Raw genomic sequence first — 19,621 nt, forward strand, 5'->3', positions numbered from 1 at the left:
TCAAAGTTTCTCCTATCCCTCCCTTCCATAGCCAAGCTTCTGGGGAGAAGAGGTGACAGTTTCTACATCCTTCCTTCTCCTTTGAGGTGAATTTGGAAGAAGCACCATGTCACAGTGTGCTCTCCACATAACCTTCATGACCCCTCAGTGTCTCAATATGTCACAACACACAGAGTCCAAATATCTAGAGCAGTGGTTCTCAACCTTTCTAATGCCGCGGCCCTTTAATACAATTCCTCATGTTGTGGTGACCCCCAACCATAAAATTATTTTCATTGCTACTTCATAACCAATTGGAGCAATCTGGTTCCCCCCTTGTAAATATCTGTGTTTTCCGATGGTCTTAGGCGACCCTGCTGGCAGTTCTCAACCAGGTTAAGAACCGCTGCTGTAGAGCCTAAGACCATCGGAAAACAGATATTTAAATTACGATTCATTAACAGTAGAAAAATTACAGTTATGAAGTAGCAACGAAAATAATTTTATGGTTGGGGGTCTCCACAACATGAGGAACTGTATTAAAGGGTCGCGGCATTAGAAAGGTTGAGAACCACTGATCTAGAGGAAAGTAAAAATCTGAAAGGTAATAGAACACATGACATGATAATCCTTGAAACCAGCTACATATAAAGTTTTACACATAGTTCAGGATTGTTTCAGTTCCCAATGGTGTAGAAAGCATGACATTGTCATTATAATACAAACTCCAAACCAAGGCACAGCATGAGTGCATCCCATGGCCAGCCCTCACTAACAGGCTAGCTTGTGCTACCCCCACACCCACATCTGCACTATTTCTATGCCTAGACACCAAGCCCTGCTGAACACACTGCTTAAATGTTTTAAAACTCCCTGCCCACACATCTGTGTTATCATAGCCCTAGGTTTGGTAGCTTTTCACCATTTTCCTCCAGAATGATTGCAGTAGCTTCCCAACCTGTTTCTGTAGCTCAGCAACCCCCCTCCCCATTCACAAGCTACTTTCCATACTATACTGCCCACCTTCAGACTTGCTGATTCAGAATTTCCCAGGGCGGACCCAGGAATCTGAATTTCTAACAAGCATCTCAGGTGATCATGATGTACCCCAAAGTACAGAGTGACTAGTTTCAGGACAGAGTACAAACATAGAATGGCTTCCAAGACTCTTTCCACTCTCCCTTAATCCCCACTGCTCTCAATCTATTCATGCACACTTTCCTGCTTGATCAAAGTCCATGCTTTCATCTCCCAGAACAACCTCTCTGCAAAGGTCCCCCAGACCCTCTTCAGCTGTATGGATTTCTTTTTTTTTTTTAAGTTCCCATAATACTGCAATCTACACTTCTCTTATGACACGTAACTCCTCTTGCCTGTGTGAGACCTAGAAGCACAGGACCTTGCCCTGCATGCTAGTTTGAGCTCTTTGAAGTCAAGGACTTAAAATAGTAGGCAATGCATTGAAGGAATGTGCAGCCTCTGAGAGGACCCATGTCAATAACCAACCCCACTCCTCATCACATTTCCTTAGATGATATCTAGGTGATAAACATTGTACCTTTTCTGTAATGGAAGAGATTTTGGCTTTATGAGGGGCAAGTTTCTTTTTAAAGAGTCACAAACAAACAAATAACAATAATCAAACCCCCAAATGAAGGCTATTGATTATCCACAGAGATTTTATTTCCACTTTAGATCCCTGACAGGAGACACAGAGTGCAGAGGCACCTTACAGAGTGGTGATCTTGTGATATAAGATATACAATATATAGCATTCTCTACATGCAGCGTTCATAGGCACAGGAGTGTGATTTCATGAACCCATTAGAAAAGTGGACACTTCCCAACTGTTCTCTTGGGAGTCCCTCTCATGGGCTTCTCTGGCCACCTGTCTCTGGTGGAAAAATCCCAGGAGGACTGTCAGTCCTGTGAAGGCCATGGAGAGGCTGCTGGCAATTGGAAGCACTGAGTGCTGGAGCTAGAAGGACTCTGAGGGAGACCCAATGCCTTCCTTTTACAGATGGGGAAAATGAGCCCCAAAAGGGAAAGTGATTTGTCAAAACTTGTACAGCCAGTGGGAGACAGAGTTGGGGCTGGAGCTTTGGACTCTTGGATCTCCGTCTCATTTCACTGCCTTTCACAGGTAAGTCTCTACTGCTCTTTACTCTGGCTCCTGGAAACTGGAGGAGTACATGCCTCTGAGCATCCATGCTGGTGGATTCTCTGCAGAGCTCAGATCATGGGCATGCTGGGCAACCTGGTAGGATGAGGTCACTCCTAATGTCCTTTGCCCACACTTCTTCTGTTTTCCTGCTCAGAAGCACAGCGGGGCACAGCATGGGCCTTCTTTTCTTCCAAGCAATCCAGATGAGTCTCCATGCCTAGGGCTGGGGCTCAGGCAACCTTTTCAGATGATACATTCCAAGGCTGGCAGGTTGCTTCATGCTTGTCTGGAGTACCCCATGTAGTCAGCTGGTATTTGAGAGTAGACATGTGGTCCAAAATGGCATGTTCTGAGTTGACAATAGGAATTTAAGAGGATTGGGGAGCCTCCCACTGCTTTTCTCCTCCCCAAGTCATCCAGACATCCCCAGCTTTCTCTTTGTCCCTTGAAGTCCCTTTAACAGATACCATAAAGACTAAGGCTTGGATTACAAGAAGCTTTTGGGAGAGAAATCTCGGGATAAGAGTACTGCAGGGATTTCATTAGGAGAGCAGGGCCTTAGGGTATAATATCCATCTCCCCAAACCTGAATGGGTTTCTCCTAGAGGAGGAACTAGACTTGTCTGTGCCCAGAGGATAGAGCTAGGAAAATATATGGACTTGGAGTTCAGTTCAATGTAAGGAAACATTTTCTAACAATCAGGTCCAGTTACAGCAACCATGGATTTGATAAGTGAATAGGAGTGAATAAGGCCACTGGGATAAAGCAGTCCTGGAGAGTAGTACTAGGACTGGCCCAGACTTCAAGCTCTTTTGTATTGCTGAGAACAGTGAGTCCTGGAGAGGGGAAGGGACTTGCCCAGGGCCATGGGCCCAGGTCTTTTGTGTAGAGACTCTCCTCTATACCACTCTGCTGCCTCTTAGGGTCCTGGGGTTGTCCCCAGAGGATGGGAGCAGCATGTTCCATTCCATTTGGTCTAGTGAGTAACATGGAGTATGCTGTCAGAAGTGTGGGGTCAGCCTCGCTTGGGCTGAGGCAGGGCAGGCAGGCCCTGAGGAGGCCTGTCAGCTCACCGTTCCACCTGGAGCTCCCCCAGACCTTGAGGAGAGCCCATTTGTTTCCACACCCAGTCCACATAGTTGGAGACCTTTGTGTAGACCCCATAGACCTGCTTGCTACCACATTCTTCAGGGCCTCCCCAGGACACTAGGCCTTGGGCCACCCAAGTCTGGCTGAAGTCATCAAGGATGACAAAGGCCCCACCACTATCTCCAAGGCATGTGTCCTTGCCACCCTCATAGTAGCCGGCACAGAACATGTTCTCTGTGACGCTGTAGTTGCCCAAGCGGGACTCATAGCTGGTTTTGCACTCTGCGTGTGGCACCACGGGTAACTTGACATACTGCAAGACATCTGACAAGGTCCGAGTGCCACTGCTGATGATCTCATCCACTGTCACATTAGGATTGGAGATGCCCCAGCCTGCCACCAGGCCTAGCATGTGGGGCGCTGGGCCTTTAGATTCGGGTCTTGGTAGGCAGATGGGCATGACGTGGGGTCCCAGTGGCACAGGTTCCTGCAGTTGTACCAGAGCTATGTCGTGGTTGTAGTTCTGGATGTTGAAGTCTGGGTGGAGCACCACTCGGGCAGCTGAGCTGTTGACAGCCCCCGATTTGTCCCTCATGTCGTGCAGGCCCAGGTAGACAGTGATGTGCTCCTTGGAGACCGGTGTCACTGTGTTGTCTCTGCGTTGGGAGCGCAGCACATGGGCTGCTGTGAGGATCCAGGACTCAGAGAGCAGGGCCCCACTCCCAAACCACTTGTCATTTGGCACTCTCGAGGTGTCCTCCACCACTATCAGGGCCTGCCATGGGAAAAGGCCGGGCTCGGCATTCCGGCCCCCGATGATCCTCTTGACCAGGTTTGGCAGGGTGCGGGAGGGCTGACCACACACTGTAAGAAGAAGGAGGGAGTGGGGACAAGAGACACACTGTGAAAAGGTCATCATGTGAAAAGAGCCACTAAGAGAAATTCACATCTCACCCACTGTAGATTTTGCCACCACGGGACCCTACTCAACATCATGGGCCACACTAGCCTAGAAGATCTCTGTGCTGGGTCATGTTTGGCCTAAGTTTTTCTAGCCTGGCTGAGCTATAGTCTGGACCTTCTGTAATCAGGGCCATCTATGGATCAGACCATTTCATGCATGAACCATCATCATCTTGAACCATTTCTAGCCAGGATCACTTTTGGGCTGGACCATCTTGAGCCTGGCCAGTCTCCAATATGATCACCTCTCCATTTTTTTTTTTTTTCTCTAGAAAGGCATCTCATATTCCAGAAGTAGTCCATACTGTGGGCACTTATAAAACTTCTGAAAACCACAGGTCATGGGCTTTGAGATATGAAAGAAACTAAAAGATGGAATAGTAAGTCACACGAAACACTGGACTGGGAGCCAAGACACCTGAGGCCTTGACCTGGCTTTTCTCTCCTATGTCCTGTAATGACTTTGGCTCAGTAAATTGCCCTCTTTAGATTTTAATTTTTGACCTGCTAAATGAGGCAGTTTAAGATGATCTCCAAGGATCTTTCAAATCCAAAATTCTTTTAATTTTTATTTTATTTGCCCTGGTCACCCCCATTTTATAGGTAAGTAAAACTCTCCAGAGGTTAAGTGACTATCCAAGGTCACATGGCTATTAAGATAAGTAGCAGGGGCTTAACTAGATTCTACAATCAATGTCTTGTCCTGTATTCCACAATGCCTCATTACATGTAAAGATCATGTGATGGGCCCTCTAACCTTTTCTTCTCTAGCATAAAGGACTCAATCTGAGAATGGATGCCCAGGGCATCTAAGGATAGAGAAAGGTGGCATAATCTACAAGCAATGATGCATGGGCCCTGTTCTGAGCCACCCATCATTGCACCCAGGAACCCTGTATACCTTCAGGGGAAGAAGAAAGGTCTGATCAAACTTCGTTCCTCTGAGTTGTACCCAAGGCATGCACATGCACCACCAGCCTCCTGCAGCCAAACACCTTTGGCTCATGAGCAGAGGGTCTTCAGGATCATGCCCCGCTGGCTAAGAACAAGTTCACATGAACCCTTCCCAGCATGGTTCTTAGGCCTGGGAGGTAAGCCTGGTGGGAGCATGGGCCTCTTCTTGGTTGCAAATGACCAGGCTACACTCCTTGGCCCTAGAAACTAGCAACAAAGACTAAAGAGCATTTGAGTGTTCTTGGCACCTTTGAGAAGTCAGGCATTTAGAAACCTAATGCTTTTCAGATGCGCTTCTTCCTGATGCCAAATGCTTCTTATTTATTCTTGAGTTACCCTGTTGTTCACCCCAGGCCAGATATGAGCTGGCCTTTGCTAACTCTCTGTGGTCTGGCCTTTCACAGTTGAAGGCCAGATTCTCAATTACAAGCAGCAGCCTACAAGGTGACAGCTCAAGGCAGGTCTGTGATGAGCCCTGCATAATGACTCAACTAGTGCCGAAAGGCCCTCATCTGGTAAAAGATGCCTGTGGCTTAGTCCAGGATCACAACAAAACCAGTGCTGACATGGCGCTTTTTTCCAACCAAGGTGTCAATGGCATAACCCTAAAATGTCAGAGTTGGAGTAGCTTGGAAAACAGCTAATTTACAGATGGAAAAACCAAGGTTCAGAAAAGGCAAGTGACATACTCAGTCAGTAGTGCCAGAGCCAGAAGTAGAGCCCATTTCTTATGACTCTAACTTCATTTTTTCTACAAAGACTGTTTTTCTTCTTGTTATGTTTTTCTGCTTTTAAGAGCTGGATAATGCAACAAGCCATTGATAAGGCTCATGGAAATAGGGTCATTCTTTCAACTGACACCATTCTACATCTAGTCCTTCCTGGGAGAAAGGAATCTTTTTGAAATATTATAGCCTTGCCCTAGCTGGTTTGGCTCAGGGGATAGAGTGTTGGCCTGTGGACTGAAGGGTTCCAGGTTCTATTCTGGTCAAGGGCACATGCGTACGTTGTGGACTCAATCCCCAGGAGATATGCAGAAGGCAGCCGATCAATGATTCTCTCTCATCATTGATGATTCTCTCTTTCTCTCTCCCTTCCTCTCTGAAATCAATAAAAATATATTTAAAAAAAGAGAAAAGAAATATTATAGCCTCAGCTATACTGCAGCCAGACTTGAGCCTTAGAAGACTGGAGGAACTAAGGGAGTGCTTTCAAAACAAAAATGTAATATTGGGTTCATGAGGATGGCATAAAATATAATCAGAATCAAGAAGTAGTCAGAATGCTGTGTTGACATCAAAAGTTTTGGGTTCACCTTCCAGCTCTGCCCCTAACTTTCTGTGGGTAGTTTTGTATAAATCATACTTCACTGATTCTTAGTTTTCTCATGTGCAAAATAAGGGGAAAATAATATTTGCTTAGCAGTTTTTGTGAAAAGGTGGATATTATGACACTTGGTGAAATTGTTTTTCTTTATTCTGTCTTGTTTCTGGGTTCAATCTCAGTGTTTTAGGAGGAGAGAATTTATAAATCTCTAGTCTGGTCCAATGATATACCATGATTCTGCCCAACATCAAGTGTTAAAATAATTTTATGACTCATTGTATCCAATGCTTTGTATAAATATAGAGGATGATGACCATAAAAGTTATAGAATGTCATGGATCACATGGGTTTGCTCCCTCACTTCTGAGGTATGGAATCCTAGTCCCAGGGATATTACTTACCAAAGGTCACAATTAGGAAATGACAATACCAGAACTAGGATTCAAGCCCCTGACTCCCAGCTCAGGGCCTCTTCTCCTTCCAGAGGTCATAACATGGCTGCCCAGGATGGAATCCATCTGCAGTGCTGTTTTCTTTGGCCCACATAGTATTTTAGCAAAGTAGAGATTTGAACTTCCAGTTTGTCACAGCTCTACCATTTACCATCTTCTCTGAGACTTCACCAACAGTGTAAAGTTGTGGGTGTCTTTCTGACTAAGCCTAAGCAAGTTTATGGGGATTAGTAGAGTGTAAATGGGTTGACCTTTCCCCTTTTTCACTTCCTCAAGAATCCTTTCTAAGCATAAAGCCCTCCTAAGTGAAGTCTTCCTAACCAACCCTCACCCCTCTACTCCCAGACAACCACAGGCACTGACTTCCTCCTTCTCTGGGATCTCATAGCTCCTCAGGGTTGGCCAAAACTGATTCCCAAATGCTGACACTTTCTTCAGTTCTTAAGGCTAATGGTAAACAACTCTGTAGCTTTTCCATTTTAATGACTATTCTAACATCTAGAAGCCTACTGAGTGATATTGAGGGTTACTAAAGTGTAAATAACACTATTTCCATCAAATAATAACACTACCTCCATCTCCCTAACATTCTGGTTCAGTAAAATACAGATGCTACACAACACTTCACCACACTCTGAAACTCTTACTGCTGGAGGAATGTTCAGACAGAATCAGGACTGCTTCTCAGTGCTGTCTTGAATGGTTTTGTCTTTCAATTACTGCTATTCTTGCCTTTTTTTTAAAGCATAAATTTCTGTTGTGAATATTAAATATAATTTTGTGGGTTATTTGTTTAACCCTACATTTAGGGCTATAATTTTCTACTAAATTGATTGCAATATACTAGTATACATATATACAACATGATTGTGATGCAAATCATCTATACTTTTAATGCTAACACAAGTATCCACAAAATATACCCTAGATCCATTGCTGCATATTGACTCCCTGCTACTACAGTCTTTTTTCATTTTAAAATGGGTCAGTAGGTGAGTTACAGGGAAGCAGCAGTCAGCAAGACTTGAACACATTGGTCTTTGAAATAACTTACTCTATCCTATAGTTATTTGTCTGATATTGTTTGTTTCCTCTACAGCATAGTGAGTGATTGAGGATGGGGTGTCCACTTTCTTGATTTTCCTGACACATACACACTGCATAGGCTAAAAAACCTGGTGTGAAGGGAGCAGAACAGAGAAAAGAGACAGAAAGGCTCCTGGGCTGATAGAACATGTGAATTTAGAAATATAGAGGCTAGTTAGTTTGAGAAGGTGTGAGGCTGGGTTTATCTGACCTTTGAACCTCTGAAGGTATCTTAAAAAGCAATCAAAGCATCATGCCCTCAACTTCCCCCTCCATTAACAGCCAGAATTCCTGTGGCCATAAGGCCTTGAATAGGAGACCTTGAAGCAGAGGACTTAGGGTGAGGTACCTGGCAGGCAGGTGGGCTGGCTTCTCCCCAGTACTTCATTCATCCAGACTCCTTGGGCAGAACAGGTATATATACCTGGGAGAGTGAGAAAAGATTGAAGAAAGGGGAGAAAATGGTCAATTTAAAGCACATGGAAAATGGATCTTGGTTCTTAATTCCTCTACTGTGGATCATTTTGAGTCTTCCAAATTGTTTTTCTAATGCCATTCCCTCTGAGCCAATCTTCTCTGCAACCTGAAGGCTCTTTCTAAAATGAGGATCTCACCATGTCCCTCCTCTGCTCAGTATCATCAATAGCTCCTCATTGCCCTCAAAAACAAATACCACACGCTTCAGCATGGTGTCTAAGGCTCTGTGCAATCTGACTCCTGCCTGTCTGGGGGCTGCTCCCTCCCCGCCCAGCCCTGCCTAGCTCCTGGCAGGCACTTATCATTAGTTACACAGGCCTTGGTTCACACAGTGCTCTTTGGCACACTTCCCCTTCCCTTCCTTCTCCACTTAACAAACCCTTTAATGAATCACACTTATGTCTACCATCTCATCTGCATCTTACAGTAGCTCTGTGAGCTCCATCACTACTCCCTTTTTAAAGTGAGAACTTGGGAGGCTCTAAGAAATTAGGAGAATTTTCTTAGTGCTAACCCTAACCCTAACCCCAAGTTTGGCAGAGGCAGAACTGATCAGCCCCATGTCCCTGAGGGTTCTTTCTCTGTGGGAGGCTGTGAATGTGGATGTGTGGATTACCATGTGGCCTAACTCTTGGCATGCAGGCCTGAGCCAGGGAGAGGCAAGGCATGTCTCCAAATGTTTTTCATTCCCAATCCTGCCAAACTGTGGCCAACTGATTGACTGTTTCAGCCCCCAACCTAACCCTGAAACCCAGAGGGTGTGTGAGGTGGGAGGGGGCTGGTTTAGCAAGCAGGGCTCACCTGTGATATTGTTATACATCTTATAGTAGGGCTGCTGGCAGGAGTATCTGATCTCAGATTTGTATGTGGTCAGGTTGTTCCTTGTGGAGAAGGTAACCAGCCCATGTTCCAGCTCTGCTGGGGCACCACAGTCTGCAACTGAGAAAGAAGAGAGTAAGATCCCTCAGTTATCTGTTGCTCTTCTTCTTGGGGCCATCTGGCATGTTGTGCACTGCACATAGCTTTGGTAAGTCATGTTATAGTCTGAGAATGATGCCCCAGGAGATTGTGGAGGGCACGAACTATGAAATTACCAGTGGCCTTGCTTTTGGGGTCTCTCCCATCTATTGTGTGGTCAACTCACCTAGCCTAATCTCAATTTCAGGGCAAGGGCAGGTCTGCTAAGATTTAAGCAGACCCATCTCTTCCCTACTAGGACTCTTTCCTTGACTTCCAGATCTATTGTACAATCCTCTTAGCCTCTTCTGCCCAAGCTTGAAGTCTGTGGCTCAGCAAGAAATCCTGGCTGAGAAGAACCAAAGGATATTCAATACTTCCAGACCCAACCACATGCTAAGAGCCATTAATGTGCTCATATTGGAGCTCAGCAAATAAATAAATAAATAAATAAATAAATAAATAAATAAATAAATAAAGGAAAACAGAAAGAAATGCAATAAAGCCCCACCCTACTGGCTCTCTGTATACACAAAAGTCAGGAGGTGGCAGTCAGGGTAGACCAACTTTTAGTCTTCACCTGCTTATTTTTTCCAATTATTGTTGGCTGGACATTGAGGTTGGCTATAGGATAAGACCAAAGATGCCTGCTCCTCGGGGGAGATTTCCAGTCCAACAAGGTCTCAGGCAAGTTTCCAGCAGGGATAGAGTCCATTATGAGTCTGCCAGGAGCCAGGTCAGAGGCTGAGGACCCAAATTGTCAATGTTTCTTCATGGGCTTCCATTAGGGAATGGTGCTCATTCCTAAGGAAATCCTAATCTTAGGTCTAACAACCTCTACCAGAGTTAAAGAATCACAGAGGAATCACAGAAGTTCACAGTTGCAAAGGACTGCTAAGGCAGGTGTCAAGAAGGTCAACTTTACAGATGAGCTCAGAGAAGAGACTTAACTGGTCTAAGGTCACACAGCGAGTTATGATCAGGGAACTAGACCTGACCTTAACTCAGTTTTTCTTAACTAAACCAAGCTGACAGTTCTGAAGGATCTATTTGCTAGTTGAAACTGCCTATAATCAGTATTAGCTGGGTAATGATGGATATTGATTGTCAAACTTCTGATAATTTCAGAGGACTGCATTCCAAGGCCCTGGTAGAATTTCCAGAGTTTTTCTCTTTCTGAATTTTACCTGCTCACCTTGGGAAACAGAAAGGGGACAATTTACCCCTGAGATGTTACTCAGATATTGTGACTTTTAAGTTTAGGACTCCAAATTCATCGGTTTGATTGAACTAACTCCAATACCCTCCAGGATGGAGCAGAGGATGAAGAATGGGAATAAATGTAGGTCCCTTCTACCCACAGGATGGCAAAAACCAGGAGAACTGATTAGTGTTTTGTTCTGGCATCTGCCCCCCCACCCCCCACCCCGGACAAATCATTCCCATTTGTCTTGATCACTCAAAGTAGACGTACTCATCTACTCTGTGAGGAGAGCATGTGCAGATCAGCACTAGGATGACAAGAGGTGATAATATTTATTATTGAAAGCTATCAACAGTTTTCAATGCATTTTCCTGCTGAGTCTCAAAGCACATCACATTTTTCTTACTTTTTTAGGAAATGCCATTGATTGGTGCCTGGATCTTGGTATGACTCTTGTCTCCCTTAACTTCAATCTAGCAGTTTCTTTTACCTAAGGTATCTTCAAGACCTGATACCTAATTCCAGGTGGAGGAATTCTAGGGTTGGTCTTAGACATGGTGAGATAGTCAAGCTATGTGACATAGCTAGAACTGGTGAGAAGTTGTCTGGGTGGAGGGCCTGCTTTCACATCACTCTAGAGAAGTAACTTTGCCCACTTGCTGAAGATGGGTCCTACAACCATATAGAGGAGGTGGTACATAGTGGAAAGTGGAAATCACTTCAGCTTGGGTAGAGTGAGCAGGAAAGGGGTATGCCTTCTCCCTAAGGCTATGGTGGCCTGGAGACAACTTCCCTCAAATGCCTTGAGCAGCTCTGACTGGTACCATTAAAGATGCTGTATCCAGACTGTGCTTCCTTAACTAGTCTGTCTTCTTTGCTTTAGGAAGAGTTTCATCCTTTTCTCTAAAGATTCCTCTAGCCACTTCTACACTCTTCTTCATTCCCTTGGCCTCCCTTTCTCATTCTCTGGAATGGGATGTACCACCCCATGTCTTTCTTGACATGCCATCTTGAGCATACTTTGCCACAATTTTGGGGCTTCTTAGAGAACTCAGAGTTGGCTCAACCCAGGGATGGCCCCCTCCCACTCAGCCTCACCTCCATCCTTCCCCTCCATGGACTTATGCTCCAGCATCACAGACCCCTTCCTGTGCCTCTTTCTCCCCTGCAATTTTCCCCACAAGGGAAACCCTGTGTATTCATGCCCTGGCCACCTCAAAGCCTTAAATGTGGCTTTTTCTTGAAAAACTTTCCTTATTCTTCTAACCAGATAGGGCTGATTCCATATTTCTCTTTGCAGAGCCTTTATTTATTGACCTCTCTCTGATGTATGCATCTTATGTTGCCTGTTATTACAATTATTTGGGCCCATTTCAAACCTTCTGCCTAAATTATAATTTCCTCTATCACACCAAGTACCATATCTATTATACTTTTTGGGCTTAAAAATATTAATTCAATTGTATTTAGTGACCATCCCATGTCCTGCCTTAGGGGCACCCCTGCCCTAGGCTGGCACTGAAGCCTCCAGACAGCTCCTTGTTCACCCTTGCAGGATTCTGCCCTCCTCCAGAGGCCATTTCCTCACCACACTGACTAGTAGTCACAATGCAATGCAAAGCTTCTCTGATATGTGTGTCCAGATTTTGTTCAGGCTGAAGCAGAGATTTCCAGTATGCTGGCTGCACTCCACAGCCCTTATCACTACTTACAATTGACCCTGGATTTCCCAGGGCACCCGAGCTGAGGGCTGCTGCTTTCAATGTGATCCCTATCTTTTGCAAAACTTTAATGAGTGAATTTTCAGAAATTCAAAACGTGTAAGCCCCAGAAGAAAGAACTCTCGATGATGGAATCTTAGCCCTGTGTTAGGTATAGGTGGAAGGGAAGCTTTTAGGCATGAAGATATATCTAGATTCCCTAAAAATCCAGGCTATATGAGTTATTCCTAGTTCCACCTACTCATGTTAAGAAAATAGCAACAAGTAAAAATATTAAAGTCATAAAGTCACAGGCATTCTGACCCATTTAAATTTGAAGTGTAGAGTGGTTTGGAAACCAGGGCCCACTTTGACCTGGTCAACCTAAGGCCATGGGATTGTGTATTATTAAATCTTGTGTTTCTAGGACCAAAGTCATTTTTCCTTTGAGAAGAATATGGTCCACTTAGAGGTGATAAATCTCCCATTGTCTTTTTTATTATTTTCTAGAGTAATGTTTGAATAATGGGTGAACCCTCAAAATGAAAATTGTTTTCATACAGGCAGGAGTTTCAGTTCTTTGAGACTGTGTTGCCTTGTTTAGCATCTTTTCTGATCCGCAAGACTGTGTTGCCTTGTTTAGCATCTTTTCTGATCCGCAATGAAATGGGGAATGGAGTGTTGGCAGGTTGGGGAGGGGTGGAGTAGCTCTGGGACCCGGGGTCTTGTGAGTGATCCATTCCTGGATGTCTGCAATGTGTGGGGTCCCGTCATTCACTGGGTCACTTGCTCTGACTTGAGTTCACTCTCCACATCCATTTCAGTTTCTGTCACCATGGTGAGGATCAAAGAGGGATCAGTGGGTCCAGAGAAAGGAAGCAGGGAGAGGAACGGAGAGAGAGAAAGAAGAGAAAGAGAAAAATTAGCAAGCAAAGCAGAAGCAGTTCATGCTGGAAATACAGAAATCACTGCACCAGAATTGATTAAGAATGCACAGTTTTGGTACAGTCAGTGTGAAGGACAGTTTGGGATTGTGGAATTTGTACCATTCAGAGAATTTGCACAGTCATAAATGCTGGCTCATGAAGAGTATAATATTCTGCACCGGAGTGAACTTTGCATTCACCTGACCTGGACCCTCATTTGACAGATGGCATTCAGAGTGGAACAGAACTTGTCAGGGGTTACTACAGCAAGGTGGTGGCAGGTCCCATAATTTTCACTTCCTGTTCTGGTGCAGGTTTCTTCACTGCACACACACTTCCTGTCAGTTCCCAACCCCTTTCTCACAATCTCTGGGGACTCTCAACTTCTCAGTCTTGTTCAATTTTGTGTCTCCCCTAGGACCTGGCACATACCTGGGACAGAGAGATGTTCAATAAATACCTACTCATGAATGAGCAGGGATATCCCAAGTGTTTAAACAGGGATTCTAATAGCCCCAAACCAGGCTGTGCTGGGAGAGCCAGGTCACATTAGGGAGACAAAAAATTCCTCTTTTCTGTGGCACAAAACGACAGGCATTCTTTTGTATACTAACAAAAATCACATAAAAGAGTACCATAAAATATAATAGTGCCTAACTCTACCAACACTTGTGTTACAATAAGAAGTGTGTGTTTCATCAGGGAAGAAAATTATTATCAAATTTTCCTACAAGTGTAAATGAGAGAAACCAAAACTTTTCCTAGTGAGGGAGTTGGGTAGGGGAAGAAATAATCTTTTATTGAGCTTTTTCTTATTCCTGGTGCTCCCCAGGTATGATATGTACATTAACACAGCTAGTCCTCAGAACAATCAAGAATGTAGGAAACTGAGGCAAAAAGAGTCTGAGTAAATTGCTTAGGGACCTGCAACTGCTTGAATCTGGATCTGAATCTAGAACTTTCTGACTTCAAAGCCACATTCCATCCTCTACACCCACATCCTCCTTTAGCCCCTCCTTCTCAACAGCCTCGTGCTTCGGTAGAACTCAGCCACAGCACCACACATAAGCCACATGCTGGAGGAGGCAGCAGATGTGTCTGCTGGCATTTAAGTTCCTCCATGTCTGGCTCGCTCTTGTCTTTTCCATCTGAGTTCCCTGTAGACCTCTGCCCAGGCATCCAGGAAATGTTGGTTGAAGCCATAAAAATCACCCCTTGCCCCTACCCTCTCCCCCCCCCCCCCTGCCCCCCACACATACATACTGGGCTCTGATCCAGCCACGTCGTCCTATAAAGAAAGGAAAATTTACAACAAGCACACACTGCTCCAAAGTTCTCCCTGGGATTTGCCTCAAGGGAGTCCCAGTTTGACAGTGTCCCGTTGGGGCAGTGGGAGTGGATCTGCCAGCCCAATGGATCTGAGCCATTTAGGAGATGGTGGGACAAGGACACCACTCCAAGTTTACATGAAGTCATGAACTAGGGGCAGGTGAGACTAATCCTAATTCTTGACTTCTCACCTCTCTGTTCTAAAGCAAATCCTCCTCCCCTTCCTTCCTGTCTCTTTTTCCTCCCTTTTCTGTCACTATAGATAAGTGTCCCAAAATTGTGGTCTTTATAAGTCTTGCATTGAAGTCACATGGGTAAGGGGAGAGGAGGGAGTGGCTGACACTTTGAATTTTTGCAAAGCTTACTAGGTCATTTATATGGAATACATTATGTTAGAACCACCAGGATATATTCTAGAATATTAAAATAGTTCAAAGTCTCTATTTTACAGTTGAGGAGGATCCTGTCCATGGTCATAGGGTGGGTTAGGAGCAGAGACAAGGCAAGAACTCTGAGTCCCAAGGTCATGCAGAACTGTGTCCCCTGCTTCACACACATCCACTGTGTTGACCCCACAGTCCTAAAGTATAAGCTGTCCCAGAAGACTTAGTGGATATGGCTGACAGCCACATGGACTGGCAAGGTCACTTGGCTCTGGGCACTGGGGCCAAAATAGTTTCCTGAATTAGCTATTTGAAACAGAGCTAGTTTTGAACCTGGAGACATGCTATTCCTGTAGCAAGTTTGGCAACCTGTCTGCAGGCAGAGGTAAAATCCATATTTAGAAAGCAAAGACCCACAAAAAGTTTCTTTTGGAATCCTATTGTTTTATTGCTAAAAGATACATACTTCTTTTGTCCAACTCTCATGTGTCTGCTGATCTCCTGCCCCCTTTCTTTTAAAGGGCACCTGCCAAGTGGTCCCCGCTGTGTGGTCTCTGCTCGAATCCCACTAGTGCTGGGGAGATCATGGTCTTTATAATAAACGGATTTTGTTTTCTTACTTTTACAAATGGGAATTTCGTTACTCCACGAGCCGTCCTTCAGGCACTCTATCTGGAATGTGTCCATCTCCACATTATCCTAGGAAGAAACATGAAGAAGATGTGGGGAGAAGGAAAACAGGTGGTGGTTTTTCAGCACAAGCAGCTCAAACTACAAATCTGGGTGTCCTAACCTGAGGTTTTCCAAACATAAGCCTTCAAGAGCAAGCTTAAAGATGAGGAAAAAGGTAGATGCTGAGTTCATATTCTCCATTCCTGCACTGGAAAGAGTCCTAGCGGTACCTATCTGCCACCTCTAAAAAGGGTGTGAGAAGGGGTTTGGGCAACTGTCTCTGAAGGGAAATCTATACTTTTTACTCCTTTTTCAGAGAAGTGGCTTTCAAACCTGAGCAAGCATCAGCATCCTGAAGGCACTTGCACAGATTGTGGGGCCCTGCCCCTGGAGATTCTGATTCAGTGGCTTTGACCTAGGGACCAAGCCTTTGCATTTTTAACAAGTGAGTTGATGCTACAGTGGGGATCCCACTTCGAGAACCATTCCTTCAGAGCACTGGTCCACTAGCTTGGCTCACATCAGACTCACCTGGGCAACGTAACAGAAAACCAGTCACTGGGTACTGCCCTAGAGATTCTGTTTTCATTGAGCTCAGGTGGGCCTAGGAGGGGACTTGGTTTTTTAAGTTAAGCAGGTGATTCCTAGGACAATCATGGTTTCAGAGGGTGGGCGAGTTAGCGATACCTATCTGCCACCTCTAAAATCCCTGTTTTCCATCCCCATTTCCCCCAATAAGCCTCAAATTTGTTAAGGTTGTTTGTCCTGATTGTAGGGATGAGTAGAGCTAGATTTTTGAAATTCAAACCAGCCCACACTCTGGTAAAAGACTTTTGTGCCACTTCTAGAAGTGAGAGTCTGGGAGACATGCTTTAAATTTTTAGAAGACTGAGACTTCTGGAGTGCTTTGGAGATTTATGGGGAATCTAGAAAATACTATGGTGGGACCATCACAAGCTATGGAAGCCCATCTATTCGGGGAAGCTCTCGAGAGAATTTCTCTAGCTTGGTGGTTCCCACTCCCCAGGCAGGACCCTGTACCTTCAGCACTTTGTAGCCTGTGTCACAGCTGATGAGCACCTGGTCTTTGAAGAAATATTTGGCTTGCAAGGGCTCAATTTTCCCTTGGACAGGAGGTTGTAGACCTGCACACTCCTTCCCTGGTGAAGGAATGGAAAAATAGGTGAGAAAACAAGGAAAAGTATGGCAGCCAGAGGCCAGTCCCTAGACTGCCAGGCATGATGGAGGTGGAGAAGACACAGGACTGGGTGTTAGGGGCCTGGACCTAATAAAACCTGAAGAAGACTTACTGGAACCTGAGCAGGTCCTTGGACCTCTCTTTTCTCATTTGTAAAATGAGGTGGTTAGCCAGATGATTTAATCAAAATGCAGGATTGGATAGCATATTAAGTGCCATTGGGTGCAAGCCTAGTCTGATGCTTTCTTGCTTTTTAATAACATCTTCCATTGTAGACATCAAACATCTATTTACATTTCTACAGTGACAGGGGAGCTCCATACTTCCCAAAGCTTCACCTTTCATACTGAATTCATCTGATTAAAGAAATAGTAGTTTCATATACAACTGAAATTTATACCATTCTAATATTTACTCATCAGGTGTAGTTTGCCCTCTTGGGGAACTCAGGATGACACCAATGGCTCTTTCTTCTCAAGACCATGCCTCAAAGTAATGGTCTGTGATCATATGCCTCTGAGCTCTCTTTTCAAAAGGCAAAATCAGACAGGATTCCCAGGCCTAGGGCTATCCCTGAAAATGTTTCCTGGACAAACTCTCTTTTGTTAACATTTGCTTCACTTTTCTCTGCAGAACCGGGCACTAAATTTGATAGTGCAGTCCAGGCCAGGATATTGGAGTCTATGAATTGAATTAGTCATGCCCAGCTGTGGTCTTGTCGCTGATGTCCACCCTCTTCTTTTTCAAGTTATTGCATATACCTTGGATCAAATGGCTCTATCAATATTTGGGCCGGGACTGGCTGCCTTGGGGTATTGGGAAATGAAACCCGTGGGCTTTGCCAGTCTAGGGGGAACAAAAAGAGCCAAACTGCCGTAATGGAACATTTTGAGCTACAGGCCCACACCAAAATTCCAGCCTCAGACTTAGAGAAGGATGGAGCTGGAAGGGATGGAGCTGGGACCATCTCCGAGGAGTCCCAGGCTGAAGCCTCCTCATCCCTCAGCCACTGCTCCATGAGGGCTGAGCACAATGACCAAGTTACCTGCTGCCTTGTATGAGAGCTTCCAGCCCCGGTTCTCGCCTGAATTGTCACTGCGGAATCGGATTGAGACATTGTGGGTCTGGGTATTGATAGGTTCTGGGGATTTCTCTCCACAGAAGGGTCCCAAGACTTTTGGCCCAACTTCAATCTGTGAGGGACAAGACAAAGAAAAAGGAGGTTCACATCAGAATAGCAGTGGCTGCTTCAGGGGCCACCTTTATACTGAGCCTGGGGTTTTCTGGAAGCCTTCATGTGAAACCTATTATTCACTAAATTTCTAGTGGGCGTTACCATTCACCAGATATTTCCATCTCCAGTCCCACAATTTACAATTTATAATAGCCTTGACAGTGGACTAGGCAGGCTAATAATCCTCTGCTCAAAGATGAACATATTATGCCTCAGAGAGGGACAGACCTTGTCCTGTGCAAAGCATAGAAAAGGCCTCTGCTCTCAAAAAACTTGCAGTCTAGTTGGGGGAGGATAATAAATATGTGCTTTTTGTTCCTAACTTATGTAGTAAAATCTATGTAACCTATAGAATTCATCATTAATATGATAGATAATAACTCTAAATAGGTGGCCAGGGAAGGCCTCCTTGAGTAGGTGATACTGGATTTGAGACATATAGGATGAATAGGAGCTTTTCATTGGAGGAGGAGGGTAGAATACTTTTCAGGTAGAGAACACAGTATATATGAAGGTCAAGGCCAACAGAGGGAGTGCCGTGGCATGAAGTTGAAAAGGCAGGCAAGGGCCACATTGTGCTGAGGAATTTATGTTTACTTCCAAGTATAACCTTGATCTAATCTGACTTTTATAAAGATCAGCCTGGATGCTATGGGAGAACAGGCTGTGTAGGGCAAGGGTGGAAGCTTTGCAGTTGACCAGGAAATAATGGGGTTTGGACTAGGATACGAGGGTGGGATGGAGGAAAGGGAATAGGTACTATTCACTGATCCATATTTTCCAACTCCTAGTCTTGGGTCTTTCCTATGCGTTTAACTCTCTTCCTTCCATCTCTGAGTATGAGAACTCCTTAAGCCTCATTTAGTGACATCTACAATCCTGGGTGATATCTTCATCTTGTCAGCCTTACTGTGGAGAGGGGGGAAAGTAAAGCCCCAAGTGATTAAACCTGGATAAGGCTCATGGCAGAGCTCCTGGAAACTATGTGTGGTAGGCAGAATTCTAAGGTGGTCCTCATGACCTTCACTCCAGGTGTTACTTCATGATGATGTTATGCTACATGGCAAAAGGGATTTTGTAGGTAGCCAAGTGGCTAGTTTTGGATCAGGGAAGATCCCTAGACTGGATCTGATTAAGCTGGTAGATGTTACTTTAAATAGTTGTTTTTTAGAAGACAGCTGTTTGGCCTCCTATCCTGGGAGAAGGTAGAGGGCAAGATTATCAATTTCCCCAATTCAGCAAGATTTTTCAGCATCACCAGAGGGAAGGTCCATTGCAGGCTTACCTTGATATAGTCATAGGGGCAAGACACCTCTGGATGGTCCTCAATGTCGAAAATGTCTTCAAACTGCAGGCTGATCATGAAACCTTCCTCCAGTCTGATCGCATAGAAGCATTCGGAGCTCTTAGGGTAAGGGTTGGGGAAGTCAGGGCTGGTGATCACGCCAGTCCTCTGGGTGAAGAGGTTGTCACTGCACTCCACTATGGGAAACATATCAGAGCAAAGTGACCTAACACACATGGCCA

At 44.9% G+C, this 19,621-nt stretch overlaps 1 protein-coding gene across 3 annotated transcripts in view; it reads right to left on the minus strand.

Moving 5' to 3' along the window:
* MASP1 (MBL associated serine protease 1) overlaps window positions 1–19,621 on the minus strand; it is a gene marked incomplete at both ends in the record, with an annotated part of 58,605 nt that overhangs the window by 10,729 nt on the left and 28,255 nt on the right. For 2 of the 3 annotated variants that reach the window (XM_079763323.1, XM_079763322.1), the window contains 7 exons: window positions 1,671–4,097; window positions 8,364–8,438; window positions 9,293–9,430; window positions 15,611–15,689; window positions 16,704–16,822; window positions 17,906–18,053; window positions 19,380–19,576. In XM_079763323.1, the coding sequence (XP_079619449.1) occupies window positions 3,214–4,097; window positions 8,364–8,438; window positions 9,293–9,430; window positions 15,611–15,689; window positions 16,704–16,822; window positions 17,906–18,053; window positions 19,380–19,576 (1,640 nt within the window). Of the gene's footprint in view, window positions 1–1,670; window positions 4,098–8,363; window positions 8,439–9,292; window positions 9,431–15,610; window positions 15,690–16,703; window positions 16,823–17,905; window positions 18,054–19,379; window positions 19,577–19,621 lie in introns of those variants that run through there. The other variant, XM_079763324.1, reaches the window with a different exon arrangement.

The sequence above is a fragment of the Cnephaeus nilssonii genome (genome assembly GCF_951640355.1).
Source record: "Cnephaeus nilssonii genome assembly, chromosome: 3".
NCBI lineage: Eukaryota > Metazoa > Chordata > Mammalia > Chiroptera > Vespertilionidae > Cnephaeus > Cnephaeus nilssonii.